General features: G+C 35.8%; 2 protein-coding genes across 4 annotated transcripts; one reads left to right on the top strand and one right to left on the bottom strand.

The window, feature by feature from the left end:
- On the bottom strand, window positions 2,798-6,649 carry LOC109727646 (dnaJ homolog subfamily B member 4-like). Its single transcript, XM_020257810.1, has 3 exons — window positions 6,106-6,649; window positions 4,875-5,296; window positions 2,798-3,696 (listed from the first exon to the last, which is right to left on the bottom strand). The coding sequence occupies exons 1-3, from the start codon at window positions 6,268-6,270 to the stop codon at window positions 3,258-3,260; spliced, it is 1,026 nt and encodes a 341-aa protein (XP_020113399.1). The 5' UTR covers window positions 6,271-6,649; the 3' UTR covers window positions 2,798-3,257.
- LOC109727012 lies at window positions 9,632-15,386 on the top strand. 3 transcript variants are annotated; one of them, XR_002220678.1, is made up of 4 exons: window positions 9,633-10,845; window positions 13,665-13,738; window positions 13,812-13,857; window positions 15,076-15,386. XR_002220678.1 is itself a non-coding variant. In XM_020256865.1 (3 exons), the coding sequence occupies exons 1-2, from the start codon at window positions 9,714-9,716 to the stop codon at window positions 13,721-13,723; spliced, it is 1,191 nt and encodes a 396-aa protein (XP_020112454.1). In that variant the 5' UTR covers window positions 9,634-9,713; the 3' UTR covers window positions 13,724-13,738; window positions 15,076-15,386. The 3 variants fall into 3 exon arrangements, 2 of the variants coding, with proteins under 2 accessions (XP_020112455.1, XP_020112454.1); XM_020256865.1 differs by lacking the exon at window positions 13,812-13,857 and having other exon boundaries at window positions 9,634-10,845; XM_020256866.1 differs by lacking the exons at window positions 13,665-13,738; window positions 13,812-13,857; window positions 15,076-15,386 and adding an exon at window positions 10,986-11,013 and having other exon boundaries at window positions 9,632-10,845.

The following is a 17,414-nucleotide window of genomic DNA, read 5'->3' as shown; positions in this document are numbered from 1 at the left end:
TAGCTCCCCTGTGGTTTCTTTTTTCTCTTTTTCTTATCATTTTTATTTTTTTTTTTCTTAAATCAGTGATAAAGTTAAAATTAAAGGGTACTAAAGTGAATATTTGATAAATCTATATGTGTATCTGAAGTTTTTTGTATATAATTTAATGAAATATTAACGAAAAAACTACCGGAAAGATAAAAACGAAACCACAGGAGGGTAAATTTATACATTTTAAACCACAGAGGGGCAAAGTGAAAAACTACGAAACCATAGGGGGGGTTTTTGAAGTTTTTCCGTTGTTTATTTATGTTAATAATTTATTTATGTTTTTTAAAAAAATTATAGGACTATAAGTTTTGTTAACTGTTAGGGGGAATTAACCTTTTATAGTTATTAATTCGAATAAAAATTTTAATTTAATTAAAAAATTTAAATTAAATTTAAATAAATCAAAACTAATTTTTGCAATATAAATATTAGCCTGGACCACCTCATAATTGTATCATCCATTATGTCAAATTTATGATTATTGATTGGACCACTCTCTTGTTGTGTTGGATAATTTCTAAATTTAGAGATTATTTTTTTTAAAAAAAAAATAAGTAGATAAAAAAGTATTATATTTTATTGAATTTGTTTAAGATATTATACGTCATTCACGCGATTATTTTCTATACTTAGTTTAGTTAAAAATTTTATCAAATTTAATAAATATATATTAGTCATTTAATTATTAATAAATCTAATTTTATTTATCTCTTAGTAAATTTTTCTACTCCGCATTGTATGCTAATTAATTATAGAAAAAACTTCAAATACCATTTCTATGCTTTCACACTTTTTTATTTTAATATCTTATGATTTAAAGTGTATCAATTTAGTACCCCGTGGTTTCTTTTTTTTTTATTATCTCGTTCACTAATTTTTTTAGTTAAATTAGTGACAAAGTTAAAATTAAAAAATATTAAAGTAAATATTCGATAAACTTAAGTGAGATATTTGAATTTTTTTATATATAATTTAATAAAGTGTTAACGGAGAAGTCGATGAAAAGAGAAAAATTAACCATATTGGTAGTAAATTGATACACTTTAAACCACATGGTACTAGAGTGAGAAAGTGCGAAACCACAGTATACTAATTTGATACACTTTAAATCATAAAGTAATAAAGTGAAAAAATGCGAAAATATAGGGGGGTTTTGATGTTTTCCCATAATATTATAATCCGATCTAATTGCCATAACCGCTCAACAACAAAACGACACGTAAAATTCTCACCTTTGTAACTTTTGAAGTAAAAAAAAAAAAGAAAAAGAATTGAATCATTGATACACCCATTAATTATTTGTTCACATTAATTAATTAATAATTTGTTTGTGTATGTAGTGCATTAAGGGGTTCTATGCAAAAATGACACATGGTTTAAGTTCTAGAGTTGTAACACACCCAAATTAAAACAAATAAACAAACAAACAAACAGGTTATGTAACTTTTTGTTACGTAGCCACATAACGCACGACTCAGGTGATCACACGTGTCCGGATTTAACGTCACAATTGCAACTTGGGCACGTGACTCAGATTTTGTTTTATTTTATTTTTATTTTATTTTATAATTATGTCGGTAGGATTCTCTGAAGCAGACACGTGGATGTTTAAGTTCACACTTAGGTTCGAACCTCCGATCTTATATTTAATGAATATAATTATCTCTTATTTAGAAATGTCAATGAGTATGAATACCCGAAATATTATCCGAACCCGAATCCGAACAGAACGGGTTATCCGAACTAAACGAGTATAAATTTGGTTATGGGTATAGAAAATAAAAACCCGACGGATATGAATACGGATATGGATTTTGTATTTACACGACCCGATCTGAACCCGAATAAATTATATATATACATAATTTATTTTTATTTATTTATTTATATAATATATAAAATATTTAATAATTTTTATTTCTTAGATTTTCATCCAACCGTATGTACTTTTAAGACAGGGAGAATTTGGATCCGGGTTCGGATTTCGGAATTTTGGTTGGGTACGAATATGAGTATGAATTTTTTAAAACATGCCAGATTCAGATCCGAATTCGGATTTTAATTTGATTTTTGGGTTTGAATTTTTATAAATCCGACCCAACCCGACCCGTTGACATCCCAACCTTCATTCATTGCACGATAACGAGGTTCAATGATTGATTTATATAAGACCGAATTTAAATAAGATCTGATCGCGAGTATTCGTGTTTTATTAACGTGCTCAGAAAATTCATGCTCACCAGATATACATTGGTATAAGAATTCTAAAATAAAAAAAGAAAAAGAGAAAAAGAGAACAGCTTTTTCTCAGCATAACGCAACAACTACTACCAGGCAATGGCTTTCTCAGAACAGGAGCACTCTTAAGAATGGTTTTAGTGCTAAAACACAAGACTTAGACCCATCACAAGGAATTTAAGCTACACAACCGATAAAATACGGGTCAAAACTAATCGTCGAACTAAACCAAAACAAACCAAAATATATAAGAAATCAAATTCAAATTCAAATTCAGCCTCTGATGTTGTTCGGTTTCGGTCTGAATTTGAGACCAGAAAAATCAAACTTTGTTAGTTTGGTTTGATTTGCTTCAGAGCATGTAGGATCATTTCATATGAATCTTTCTGGCACATTAGTTTGGCAGCAAAACCCTTTTTTTTGCAGACAAACATACAGATCCAAATTCCAAAACCTGCCAGAATTCTGACAAATTGATTTACAGAAGAAAAAGTAATCGTAAAACAAGCACACAGAACATGCAGGATGATGATCACAAAAATGGGCGATCTTCTACCTCTGTCGCTTAAATCATGTTATTCACATCATAGTTCAGAACAAAAGGAGGAACAGTATCAGTGTAAGAAGAAGAGCTAACAATTCATGGAATGGAAAAGGATTAGTGATGATAATCAGAAGAAAAACCATACTAAGGCCTCGTTTGGTTACACTACTGCTATTTTAACCTTTTCTGAACTCGAGTTCCATGCAATTGAACGTTTCGGGCGACGGTGTAACGTCCTATAGTTTCTTCGCTTTTTGAGCGAAAAGGCGAGTTGCAAGCTAACTAATAAGAACAACAACAGTGAGATCTACTCGCCGGTGCATTAAATTGCATAGAACTTGAGTTTTAAAAGAACCGAAAGATCGTCAGTGTGACCAAACAAGGCCTAAGTCCTATCTTTTGTGCATTCAATTACACGATCATTATTATTCATAGGTTTTAATTAACCTCCCAGCGCGCGTCGTATGGTCGCCCTCTGCTCCGAAGTCAACCTCGATGGGAAGGTCACGTCGAACTTAATCCTCAAATTACCCATCTTCCCTTTCTCCTTCACGATCGGCATCCCTTCGTTCGCGACCACGAGCTCGTAGCCGGGACTTATCACGTCGGTCACCTTGATCACTAGATCACGGCCGTCGAGGGTCTTGAGGTTGACGGTGGTCCCCGCGAGCGCGTCCACGAGGGGGATCTTTTGGTGGACCAAGAGGTTGTTGCCTTCCCTGGTGTACACATCGTGGGGTTTCTCGTCGATGACAAAGACGAGATCAGCCGGGAGCTGGCCCACCGCCTCGTTGCCCTTATCTGGGAAGGTTATCTTCGTGCCCTTCTTCCACCCGGGCTTCACGTCGATCGTCAAGATCTCCGATTCCGATGCCAATCGCCTAAGGTGCGCATTATGAGAGAGAAGAGGGATACGAAGTGAGAAATCAACAGCTAAAACTAAACCTGTATTTCAGTTTCGGGTAAAAAGAAAATAAAAAAATATTAATCGTAATACTTGTGCGAATCAGTATGCCACGAAAGCAACAAGTTGCTTAAAATGCATTAAAACAAGTTAAGATCCTAGCAGCAAAAGAAGCAACATAAGAAGAAGGTTGCAAAATAGAAGCATGGCAGACTTCTTAACATAATTGACATGTGCAAATCAAACCAGTGTATACTATATGATTGGCTTTTACGTGTCAAATTTGTTTCGACTTCGAGAAAGCTAGAACTCCAACTCCAAACTCCCTCACAACAGAATCCGAGATAAATATGTAAAGTTGGAAAGAAGCTAATGATAGATACAGGTAAATATAAACAATTAATCAGAATTAAAAACTGGCGTATTGATCTCGTTTCAAATCAAGAAAAAAAAAGATATATAGGTTTGTAAGGGGAAGAATGTAACCTAGATCATTAACCTTGTCTCTTTTTTTTCTTTTCTTTTTTTTTTGGGAGAAAGAATAGTAGAATGCTACCACTTCGCTCATTTTTTTTTGAAATAAATTTAGCTGAAAATGTGAAACAAATAGGGTTCGAACTTGGGACCTCGCGTGCCAACCATCAAGCCCTTTACCACTTGTACTACGGATAGCCCGTAGGTCAATCAGCCTTGTCGTAGTCTTACTATTCAATGGTTCAGCTCACTGAAATCAGATTGTCGAGCATAAATATTAAAAGCTAAATGCAAGTTTCCTAAGTCTTCCCTGGTGATTTCCACCCAAACTAGAGAAAGAAAGGCATCTTACGTTTCTGCTGATGATGAAAACATAAGACATAAATCAAATTAACAATATATACAAAGGGAATACTTCAAGAATCAGTGGAAGAGAACTCCACCTTACATATCTCTAAATGCTAGGTAGAAAAAGAAAAACAGAGAGAGCAAACAGAACGAATAAACATAAAAATCCTCTATTTTCCATATCCACCTAAACTAGCAAAAGTATGCTAGACAACATAGATATATCAAAACGTACAAATAAACCATTTATTTTTTACTTGCTAGGAAAATGATACTGAGCCACATGAAAAAACGTTAGCGAACAAGGTAGAAATATCATAAAACTGCACATACCCATTAGGTCTCAAAACATTTCTAGAGATCTTCATCTTCCTTGTAGATCCAGTATAAAGCTCCTCAAGGCTACACGGCAACTTGGTTTCCACTGGCGGTGGTTTTCGAGACTGGCTCGTACCGCCTACACCGCTGGCACCACTTCCACCTTCGGCAGAAGAGTGGTATCTGCTCTCGGACCCACCAAACCCGCCAAACGTCCCGGCCCCTTCCGTTTGGAACCTCATAGACTTTGCGCGCCCCATGTTCTCAAACCCGTAGGGTTTGCTGGTGCTCGCGAAGAACTCTGCAAAGACGTCCTCCGCATTACGAGGGTTAAATCCGTGATTACTTGATCCAGTCGAATCGGGAGGGGGCATTCCCTTCAAGCCCTCTTCTCCATACTGGTCATATATTGCCCTCTTTTGAGGATCACTTAATACCTGAACAATAGGGTGATGATATTACATAACCTATCCTTCTAAGAAATTCTTTAGAGTTGAATGGACAACTAAGTTTCAAAATGTTCGGCCAACTCCCCCGAACTACGAAATCCAAAAATGTCCAGGAACGAAATCGACAAAAGAAGATGAGTAGATGAGTAAACCGAGTTATAATTCAAATTTATTTTTATCTTCACTTTAACCACCAAACTAAATGCGATACAACACAAACAGAGAGGTGCAATAGAATAAATATAAGATTGTGTGAGCCCAACTCACCATAGCTTAGATAATGTGGGCTCACCATAGTATGGATATATCCTACCTACCTATCCGTTACATGACGGAACTAATTATATACTAACATTCCAAAAAAATAATTAAGTCCCAAAGCATTAAAACTAAAAACGAGAAAGAAAATTGAATTATATAATAAATAAATAAATCGCTTATTCCTCTCGCACCTAGATTGCGCCTGAGACCGCCAAAGTCTGTTTAAAGAAGCATACGAAATGCTCATAAACTTTACAAACTATGAATCTATAATTTCGGGTAGCAAAAGAGGTTATATCCAGGGTTCTGATCATTTATTCTTTATTCCAATTCATCAAAAAAGGAGGAGGAGCCTAATTTAAGAACTAATGATTCTACATTTTGCTCTAATCCCTTCAAATTCCAATCATATAACAACACTGTAAGAACTAAATTCGCCTAATTTTTGCAAATAAAAGGGTATCAAACACAAATTAATTCGAAATTTTCATGCATTAATAAGCAAAAAAATAGAGTAGAATCCAAAAAAGCCTCACCTCGTAGGCCTCAGTGATCTGCTTAAACTTGGCCTCGGCCGTGCTCTTGTCGCTAGGGTTCTTATCCGGGTGCCATTGCATCGCCAATCTCCGATACGACTTCTTGAGAGCCTCATCGGTGGCGTTGCGATTCACCTTCAAGATGTTGTAGTAATCCACTCCCATCCCTATCCAAACATCGGAAACCCAACCCTAACCCTAATTCCGACGCGTCCGACCACCTAAATCGCACCTTCCACGGATCAATCCACCGATTCAGATCGAATTTTTTGCAAAGAAACCAAATTTTGCTAAAATTTTAGGCATTAATCGCCAAAAAATAAAGATAAATTCGAGAAAAATGGGAAAATTGGGAATGATCTCGAAACCCTAGGATTTGTAGGGATTTGTGCGCAACAAAATCGTGACAAAAAGATTTTTTAAAAAAAATCGGATTGAGAAGGAGATTGGGGAGAGGGATCGGAGAAACGAGAAAAAGGGCGAGGTGTTCAACGAATCAAATGAGATATGGAAAATAAAAAAATCGAAAGAAATTAGTTTTAATTAATTATTACTAATTATTAAAATCTAAAGTTAATTAATTATAAGTAACTAATTAATTAAAAATTAGAGTTGAGGAGAGCACGAAATTTAAGGGACCCTATATTTGATTCGTGGGCTTTTTTTTGCAAATAGCCCCCTTAAAATTTTTTTTTTTTAAATTGGCCATGTCAAAAATTTATTTACAAAAATGGCCCTGGCCCCGCGACGCAAGCGCCACATCAGCGCCACCCGGGCGGGGCTGGAACAGATAGTTAAGTTGAACACGGTGAACCATTCACCGTGTTCAATACAAAGTTTTTGTATTGGACACGGTAAATTACAAAATAGCTAAGATCGAAATATTTGTATTGGACACGGTGAATCATTCACCGTGTCCAATACAAATAATTGGACACGGTGAATGGTTCACCGTATCTAATACAAATATCTCCAACTTAGCCATTATTAGGGTATTTGTATTGGACACGGTGAATTAATACAAATATCTCCAACTTAGCCATTGTTAGGGTATTTGTATTGGACACGGTGAATCATTCACCGTGTCCAATACAAAAATCTTGTATTGAACACGGTGAATGGTTCACCGTGTTCAACTTAAACATCTGGGCCCGCCCTGCCCGCGTGACGCTGACGTGGCGCTGGCGTGGCGGGGGCAGGGCGATTTTTACAAATAATTTTTGGACGGGGCTGTTTTTGCAAATAAAATTTGTCATGGGAGTATTTGCAAAAAAAGCCCTTGATTCGTTGCTCGCGAGCACGTGACACGCACGTGCACACCGTTATGTATTGTTAATTAACATATAGAATTGAGTAAAATTTATGGGCGGTCCCTTCACTATCGTTTTATTGTTATTTCGTCCCTGTGATTTTCATTTAACCAAATTTATTCTTTGAACTTTGACAAATGTTTCACATTAAAAAAATGGGATAATTTCCTGAGTACCCCTTCAAAAGCTGATATTTACATAAGTATCCCTCTAAAAATTGAAATATCGTAAATACCCCTCTATATATGAAAACCTTTCAAAACTAGCCTTTAAAATAATTTTCTGTTAAAATGTTAACTAATAGACCTATATACCAATTTTACCCTTATCACAATTGGCCTTATAAAATTTTCAAAGGTCACTGACTTATTATAAATTTCAAAAAAGCCCTTCAAATTTAAAAATTTCACTTCGAACTTAGTTTGACTCAGCGGTCATTCTTTCAAAAATGCCCTCCTAAAATTAGTACATAGTTTAATTTAAGGTTTTAGTTGGATCAAAGAGAAATCTTTTGTACATTCGAAAACTTTTCTTATTGATTTTTTCAAATTCCAAGTTTGCATCTTTAGAAATTCAAGCTTAGTATAATAGCTACATGTCTACCTTAACAAGTCATTCTTGCTGATAATCTCAAATTGTTCTGTGGTAAAGGCCCTAATATTAATAACATGTTTTTCTCATTATACACAAACTCTTTGCCGATAAATACCTTGAATTTTGATATTTTAGATGAGCCTTTTTTTTACTATTATTTTGTTATTTTAATACTATTGCCATAACCAACCTTTTAAATTAATTCGCATTCTGAATTCAAGATTCTAAATTCTAAATTCTTAACATGAATTCTAAATTTTCAAAATTCTTCTGTAGGAGAGACCCTAATGTTAATAATATCTTTTCCCCATCATACACAACAATGCAGCTTAACTACCTCAAGATATTTGATACATACAAAAAGGTTCAAATTAAAAATGACGACCTACCCCTTACTTTCGGTATGCGTGTGGGTTCTTATGCAATTACCGCTACAAACTGAGTTGGCTTTAGTGCCAAATCAATAATGTTCAAAATATCATGAAATTTCGAATTACCTAATTGAATTCCGTATTACCTAGCTGAACTCTGAATTTCTACCTTAATTTTGAATTGGAAATTCATAATAAAAATTCAAAATTACAGAGTTATTTAATGCATATAAAAGCTTAGAATTTAGAAAAATTAGGATTCAACAAAATTCTATATAAAATCATATATTCAAAATGTAAAAACTGAATTAAGATAAAATATATTTTTTAAAATTTAAATTTCTAAATTTTGAATTTCAAATTTCAGGATTAAAAAAAAAAGGGAGTTAGAAATTTTAAATTTCAAATAAATTACATAAATTTTCCGCCGCGAAGCGCGGGCCTATATTTGTATCTAATTAATACATCAACAATCTTTATTAAGGCATACCCTCCAAAAGCTCCTAACTCATGGGCAAAATAGGTATTTCAAATTTTAACCTTTGGTAAACCATCATCTAACCAGGGTCAAAATAACTTGAATAAACGGAGTATAACAGGAAGGTCATTTTTGAAAGAAAGTATGCATTTGGAGGGGTAAATATGATATAACAAAATTTGTAGGGGTATTTATGATATTTTGAAATTTTAGAGGGGTACGGATGAAATTAATCCTAAAAAAATTTAGTTAAATAAAGTATAAGAGTATTTTAGATACTAATACTCTTATGAGGACGATTAGTGGAGAAGGGTCGGAGTGGAAAAAAAAAGGGGGAGGGGGTCGTGGCACGATCTTCGCGGGGTCGGAAGCGAGGAGGGTGGAGAGTGCGCGCGGGGTCGGAGGCGAGGAGGGTGGAGAGTGCGCGGGCGAGTGCGAGAGTGTGAGCGGCAGAGACGAGGGGGGCCGTTTCTATCTCCGTCTCTACCGTCTTCTTTAGCGAGAAAAAAAAAAAAGAATGCGAGAAAAAAAAATGAAAAATGCAAAATTAACATTGACAGCTCAGTTTTGCAAAAGCTCAAAACTTGTGAATTTTTTATCCTGTTCAATATAAATTTATTTTTCAGGACTAAATAAATATTAATATAAAAAAATTTCTACAAATTAAATATTATAATTTTTTTTTCCAGGAAGAGTTTTATTTTTACGAAAAATTATTTTTCACGATTTTTTTTTTTTTTTTTCGTTTAACTAAACAGACCCAAGAACTTACCTTTGTATAAGCAAACTTTCTCCCGTTCTCCGTCCATTTTTCACTAAAGCCCTTCATATTTTTCATATTACTATCTTTCCAGTATGCAAAGCGGCGCCAAGAAGAAGCCCCGCTCCTCCGCCACCACCACCTCCTCCGGCGCCGGCGCCAGCGCAGGCGACGCTGCCGTCGGAGTCCGCCATGCATGGGCGGAGCTCCCCGACGCACTCCTCGTCTCCATCCTCGGCCTCCTCCTCTCCCACCGCGACCTCCTCTCCTTCTCCTCCGTGTGCCGCTCATGGCGCGTCCTCGCCACCACCGCCGCCCCACTCCGCCACCTCCCCCCTCTCCTCCTCCGCCCCTCCCACCTCACCCCTCTCCTCCGCCGCCACCGTAACCCTAACCCTACCTTCAACCTCCTCGACCCCTCCTCACCACACTCCGTCGCCCGCTCCTCCCCGCTCTCCCCCCAAACCCTCTCCCTCCCCTTCCTCGGCCTCTCCCATGGCCGCCTCATCCTCCTCCTCTCCGTCACCGGCGCCGAGCTCCGGACCCCGCCCCTCCCTCCTCCCAACACTAACCTCCACTTCGGTCTCCTCACCGCCCCACTCGCCGCCCCCGAGTCCTCCCTCCTCCTTCTCGGATACGACTCCTTCCTGTTCCAATGGCGCCCCGGGTCCCCCGAATGGCTCCGGACCCCTTTCCGCGTCGCCCCGACCATCACCCACATCGTCCCCTTCGAGGGCCGGGTTCTCGCCATGGACGACGCTGAGCGGCTTTTCGTCATACACCTGGCGGGCGATGCCGATTCCTGTGTAACGGAGCTGGAGGTGAGCTGGGTGGGGCAAAAGATTGCGCCTTTCTCGCTATGTCGCTACTTGATCGTGTGCGGCAGTGAGCTCCTGCTGGTTCGGTTCGTTCCGTCGAAAATGATGCTGCATTTGGGGATCGAAGCCCTCAGGTTGGATCGGTTGGAGCCGTGGAGATGGGTGAAAATGGAGAGCTTAGGCGATCGGGCGCTCTTTATTGGTGAAAATTATAGAACCCTAGGATTTTCATGTGATTCTCCAAAGAAATGGGGAGGAGAGAGCAATTCCATCTACTATGCTGGTTCAGGGAATCAGCCTTGGAGTGTGCTTCGATTGGGCGACGCCGCGATCGATCTGAGTGACCCGGAATTGACGCTAATTAAGGATGGTTCTCCACTTTCGCGGACGCCAAAGTGGTTTTACCCAAGTATGTTCTCTTCATCCTGAAGCAAATTTACTCTTTGTCAGGTAGATGTAGTTCATATGTTGTTTATTTTCGCATGTTTTTATTGCATTAGTTCGTCTAAATATTTTCCTACTGACTAATGAGAGATTATGAGATTGTAGTGGATATGTAGGCTTTTTCTGCTTAAAGACAATTTGAACAATTTAACAATGTAGCCTCTTTTATGATATGTTTTATAATGAATACTCTTTTGTTAATAGATATATGGTACAATTAGTTGTTTGTGCTTTCCTTCTTTAAAGAACTGCTTGGATATGGATCGCAATTAGGACAAAAGTGTTTGCACTTGGTTTGTTGTTGCTTCATCTGCATTATTACTTTGTTTTGTTTAGAAAAAAAATGATTGCACTGATGGTTATCTCTGGTTCTTCGCAAAATTCGATGTTTCGGTTTCACAGTTTGGGTTTGATCGAGACTTATGAGTTCAATTTTACTAATTTTAACAATTCAAGCAGTTTTGGATTGGTTTCCTTCCTCTTGGACAAGTTGGAATGATATTCAATAGAGAAAGAATGATAGTTTGGAGCTAAGAATATGTCCAGTTGAGTCGTAACTCCATTTATTTAGGTTGAAAACCGAGAGCGAAAGGGGGCTGATAATGGATTCGAAGATGCTTGCAGTTGTTTCCGGCCAAGAGTGACAAATTTTATCCAAAACCAGATCTTCAATTTGAACCTTGAAAAACTTTTGTATCAGGACGGCGAAAACCATCCCTTTAACTGAACACTCTTTCATGTAATTGTAAATCCTCAGAACCAATGGTAGGATATTACATTAATATTAATCCAGTGCAACTAGGGAATATAAACTGCGCTGTGACTAGGGATTCGATTTACTGTGACTAGGGATTCGATATAGTATGGTTTATCTGCTATCTCATCTGAAAACTAAGTACTTCACATGGTTTTTTTACCTTGCAACTGGTCTTTAGAACAATCCTAGAAGAAGTATATGTGTGCCAGTGAAGGATTTCGTGATAAAGACACTAGTACTAAATGGGATCTTCTGTGACCATCCTCTCTCTACCGCATGTATCAGTTCTATAATTTCCCTTGCATTTATGTGTCTTGAGTTTCTCAATTGTGTTCAATTTCAAGAAACCGGCCTCATTGTCGCCTCCATTACCACTTAGTGGACTAGTCTTACCATTAGAGCCTTTATGTCAAAGGAAAATATAGTTGATAAATTATTCCGTTTTGTAATACTGTTGATTGGCTTACTCTTTGTTAACTGTGCTGTGCTTCTAAAATAGTTTTGCATTTTAACTCCAAGATCTACAATGTATATGAATTAATGTCTTATTGAGTTTGTACATATGCCTTCGTAAGTATCGCTTGTAATTTCTGCGTATGTATTCGCATCTATCACTTGTTTGGTGAGGACTTTGAAACAGCTTCTCTAGTTGAGAAGTGTAAGCCAGGCATCGAGTAAAATGTTCTTGTTTCGTATTGTAGATTCACAAAGTTTCGGACCAGCTTCTCCGTAAAATGTTTTCTTCAGTACCTATGATTGTGCTTCTTCTTACTAATTTCTTCTTGCCACTTTTTGTCCTTCTCTTCCTTTTGAAGCATCTTCTATCAATTTAAATTCTTTTGTTGTGTATTATGTTATGTGGTCAATGTAGGGCATGTCCAAAACTTTCTCAATCTCGTATTACACAACTAATCCTCCACCTATGACCTTCTCTTGCTTAATTTCTAGTAATCTCAATCATCCTCCTCTTGACAACAGTCAACTTTGTCGATTAGGGTGTGTTTGGTTCCACGTAAAACTGTGGAAAAAAAATTTTCGGTGGAAAAAAAGTTTTCAGTGAGAAAAAAATTTTACGTCGTTTGTGTTTGGTTTGTAGGAAAAGAAAAATAGTTTTTCATGACGATTGTTTGGTTGAAAGGAAAAGTAGATAAAAACTATTTAATATATTTTTTATTATATACATTATTAATATATAATAATTATTATATTATTTATATTATTATTATAATTTTTATTTATAGATTAAATATATTTAAAATTATAATAAACATATTACATAATTATATATTTAAGAATATTAATAAATAATTACAAGTTTATAAATAAAATATTATATAATAATATTTTTATTATAAAATTATATGTAGTATGAAGTATATAAATAATATTGTATATTGTATATATATATAATGATTGGGAGGTCCACTGTGAACCCCTGTGGACCTCCCTCTCACACGGTCCACGAGGCCACACTTTGGCCTCGTGGACCGTGCAAAGTTTTGCCTCCCATGAGCCGCGATTTTAGCCCTCCCTTTTCGTTTTCCGCGGCTCTCACGCGGAAAACGAAAAGTAAGTTTTTCCCAACATATGTAAAATAAATTTTTCCGGAAAAATTTTTTACCTCCAACCAAACACGCTACAAAGTAGTTTTTCGCGGAAAATTTTTTTTCGGCCTATTTTTACGTGGAACCAAACATGGCCTTAGCTTGTGCAGTTGCAGTACTTTATCTTCAGTAATTGATTCAAAGACCAAATAAAGTAGTTTTTTCAGTCACTGTAAAACTTCTGCTAGAAAATTATGGAAAATAGATTTACTGGTAACTTTTCCGAGGACCTATTTTACTTGCCTTCTGAAATAACTTTCGGCTTGTAATTCTGAAATATCGCAACTTTCCACCTCTAATTGAAATTGAGTTTCTTGTTGCCAACCCGAGAATGAATCAAGATGATCCAACTAATGTAAATATTATGTGAACTTGAAATTATGTAATCTAAACCTAATGTATGGAATGTCTTAAATGGTTTAGGTTTGTACGGAGGAGGCCAAGGTCATGGCGCGTTGCGTGCTAGCGAGCCGACGGCTTAGAGGCTCCTTGTTGAGGTGAGTTAATCCTATTCAAACTTGATTTAGTTCCCACAATACTACTAACTATAATGTGATCTTGATCCTGTAGAAACCATCATGACTATATGCGTATCATTGCATACATCGTATGAATAGTAAGTGCAATTTCTTTTATGTATTTTTAGTGCATAATCTTTACCACCGAGAATTAATCATCACATAATCTTTTGGATAGCTATTATTATTTGATTATGCATGTCAAATCAATCATGTCTATGATCTTGAAGCATAAGCATTATGATTGCTTGCGCTTACTTGTGGATACTTCACGTTATGTGCCTCTATCGGGGATTGCAACCTAGTAGAGGGCACTTTCTCCGGAAAAGCAAGGTGGCGGCCACTCAGTTAATGCGAAGCTTTAGTATGGCCTCGCGACTTTTAGGTTCGAGTGTGATTGGGTTTATTTATGGCATATGAGTTATTATTAGGTAGTGTATAACGATCCAATCCACTAGCAATAATAATTCGTTGGGTCTAAACTACTAGTCCAAAATGCTTGAGAGTCTTAGACTATCTTATATACCAATCATAACTCTGTTCCCAACCAATGTAGGACTATTGGGATGTCACAGACTCCCTCCGTTTATTCCTTCCCTTTAAGTTTTGACATCCTCGTAAGCCCAATCAAAGCTATCAGTCTAAAATGCTTAAAGAGTCACAGATTCTCTTATATACAAATTATAACTTTGTTCTTATCTGATGTGAGACTATTGGGATGTCACAGACTCCCTCCGTTTACTCTCTGCATTTAGGTTTTGACGTCTTCGTGAGTCCAAACACAAACACAGTCCAAGTTCACCATGCGATGTGAGGCCCACCTTACACTTCAGGCTGATGAACCAGCCCTGACACCAAATGTGACGACCCGACCACTAGCGATAATAACTCGTTGGGCCCAAATCATCGGCCCAAAATGCTTAAGTTTAGTTAGTATTATTAGGATCCATAATCTCTTATATACCAATCAGATTCCTGTTCCCATTATATGTGGGACTATTGGGGTGTCACATAGTGGCCGCCCATACTATGGTTTGATGATTGAGGCATCCGCATTCATGCATTACTTACTATATGTCTGTAGATGGTTTTTGGATAGTAGCTAACAAAACATCATTTAATTACATGCATTGCTCTTGGATTACGACGTGTATAACCAAATTCTCGAAACTCATATATAACCACCACAAATTGGTATATCTATACATATATAGAAGCTTGTTGTTTTCATTATAATTTTACTCCCGTTGGGGAACTCTCCATATTTGGGTGAAAAACTTTTATGTTTTCTCACTCGTTGTTTACTCTCTTCTCAGATAAAGTAGGGGTGAGCGGGTGCGGCCTCGAGTAGTTAGCGGTGGAAATACTCTGTTTAGAGGCATTTTGGGTTGTATATTTTTGAAAACTAAAACACCAAAAATATATTATGTTAAGTTGAATATGGAATGTAAACTTGTAGTAACTTGTGTAATGTGTGGGGGTGTGAACTAATGTTTAAATCGAATAGTCGATATTTTGTAATCTCTTGGAAAGATTTATTTTACGAGCTAAAATGTAATGTTATGTCTAGTTTTTGGTATACTTTTTACAAAATAGTGAAAGCTAGTAATCTATACCTCTATACCTATACATTATTCTCTCTAAATTTGCTACATGGCAATGTTCCCTTCATTGTTGGATGTATGTTCCATCTTGAACTGGCTCAAGTTTTCAACATTTTTTTTTTCTTTAGTTGAGCCGAACCAGATTTTTTTTCTTTCTTTGCTCGAACCGAATCAATCATTATTGAGTGTTGGTTCTCCCAAACCATCTTTAAGTCCTCTACATATTTTTCTCTATTTTTTTGCTTGAATCGAACTGGATTTTTATCTTTTTTTTACTTGAACTGAATTAGATCACACCTCTACATTGAGCAGAATTATTCCTCTTTCATGTTTTTTTGGCTATTACCTTCCTTCATCGGTAAGATGAATTTCATTCATTACACCGCTTCTTTCACCGCTGTTTTTTCTTCCTTTGTTGCTTTAGTATCTGGTGGAGGAAAACAAAATTCTAAGGATTTTTTTTTTGGTTTAATACTATGTAAATAGAAATAAATCATTTTAAAATTCTAACGATATTACTGACTGTTCTTAATGCAAGTGGTAACGGGCTTGATGGTTGGTACTTGGTACTCGAGATTCCAAGTTCGAATCCTAATTGATTCACATTTCCAGTTAAATTTATTTCTAAAAACAATAAATGATGCTAAAAAAAAGAACAAGAAGGATAAATGTAAGTGTAGGCAATAAGTCGTACTAGTTTGTAAAGTGTTGTAAAATTCGTTCGCAAGCGTATTGTTACTCTATAAAAATTGATATTACTCGTATCTTTTGATGCCCTTCGAGAAGCTCTATTCGGGCCATACAAATTTCAACTGTAGACTATTTTGATTCGACTATCAAACTTTTCAAATTTTTAATTTTAATACCCAGATAATCTAATCTTTCAATTTATTTGATTTGAGTGATTTGATGACTCTTCGGATACAAAATTTAAACTATTTACTTATTTTAATGAATTTATAGTTATGCAAATCGCATAAAATATAATAAAAAAATTCAGAAAGATAAACAATATATTCAAAATTTGAAAGTAAAGAGCCATTAATTGACTTAAACAATAAATTAAAAGGTCAAATAGTAAAATTAAAGTTTTTAAAAGTTAGATAGTCGAATCCAAATCGATGATATAGCTCAGATAAATTTTATATATTTTTATCTTGAATCTAACAATGTTTCTAAATATGATATGCTGGATTATAATCCTGTTTGGAGTGCAAAAGTAAAGCTTTTTTTTATATATATATAACTTGCTATTGTGATGGTACAAAATGAAGAGTTTCAAATGTTTCCCATTTTTTTAAAAAAAAAAAAATTGAAGTACAAAATCTCTTGTATTTGGAGAATGCTCTCCCAAACTAGGCCTATCCTAAATAATCCGCAACAATTATTTTCTTCAAAAACTTAAATTAGCAAAGGACGTTATTTATATTCAACCGTGCTCCCCCCACATCTAGACTCGAGAGATTTTGATAGGTTTAAGACGTAAATTTAAATTAAATAGGAGGATTCGAGCTCAGAATCGTTTGTCTAATATCATATTAAATTAAATAAAACAATCGTTGTTTACTAAAAATTTAAGATGTTTTTAGTGAATGGAGTTTTTATATACATATATTTTTTTTTTATATTTAAGGGCCTATGTACTCTTGCATGGAGTTGATGAATTGCAAGATGATTAGCTTATTATCATTAAAGTTAATAAATGACATGCCTAAACCTCTCTAGTGTTGTTTCCATCTCCACTTTATTCTTCTTTTGCTTTTCCCCCCAAAGCAACAAGTGTGAGTGTAATAAGTGCATAAATTCCCCTTCAAACTATGACTTTTCTAGGGTTTGGTAGGATTAAAGCCCTAGCTCTATATTGTAGATGAATAGGCTCATCATTTTGTTCCAATGGAGATTAAAAAAAAAAGATCTCTTTTTTTAGCATGTTTAAAGCTTTCTCTCTCTACATGTTTCTTCAGTCAGGGGCTAGAAGAATCTAGAAGCTTTCCAATTTAAAATCCCAAAAGAGATCTTTAAACAAAAAAAAAAAAAAAAAAAAAAAAAAT

The sequence above is a fragment of the Ananas comosus genome, linkage group 22 (assembly GCF_001540865.1).
Source record: "Ananas comosus cultivar F153 linkage group 22, ASM154086v1, whole genome shotgun sequence".
NCBI classification, from domain to species: domain Eukaryota; kingdom Viridiplantae; phylum Streptophyta; class Magnoliopsida; order Poales; family Bromeliaceae; genus Ananas; species Ananas comosus.
The sequence above is the reverse complement of the archived record's forward strand: the minus strand, read 5'-3'. Positions and strand labels throughout refer to the sequence as shown.

Coding starts and splice junctions, on each gene's coding strand:
- LOC109727646 (XM_020257810.1), bottom strand. CDS start 6,270: ATGGGAGTGGATTACTACAACATCTTGAAGGTGAATCGCAACGCCACC. Junction 5,297..6,105: donor AGATCACTGAGGCCTACGAG/GTGAGGCTTTTT, acceptor CCTATTGTTCAG/GTATTAAGTGATCCTCAAAA. Junction 3,697..4,874: donor AATGTTTTGAGACCTAATGG/GTATGTGCAGTT, acceptor TGCGCACCTTAG/GCGATTGGCATCGGAATCGG.
- LOC109727012 (XM_020256865.1), top strand. CDS start 9,714: ATGCAAAGCGGCGCCAAGAAGAAGCCCCGCTCCTCCGCCACCACCACC. Junction 10,846..13,664: donor GCCAAAGTGGTTTTACCCAA/GTATGTTCTCTT, acceptor TAAATGGTTTAG/GTTTGTACGGAGGAGGCCAA.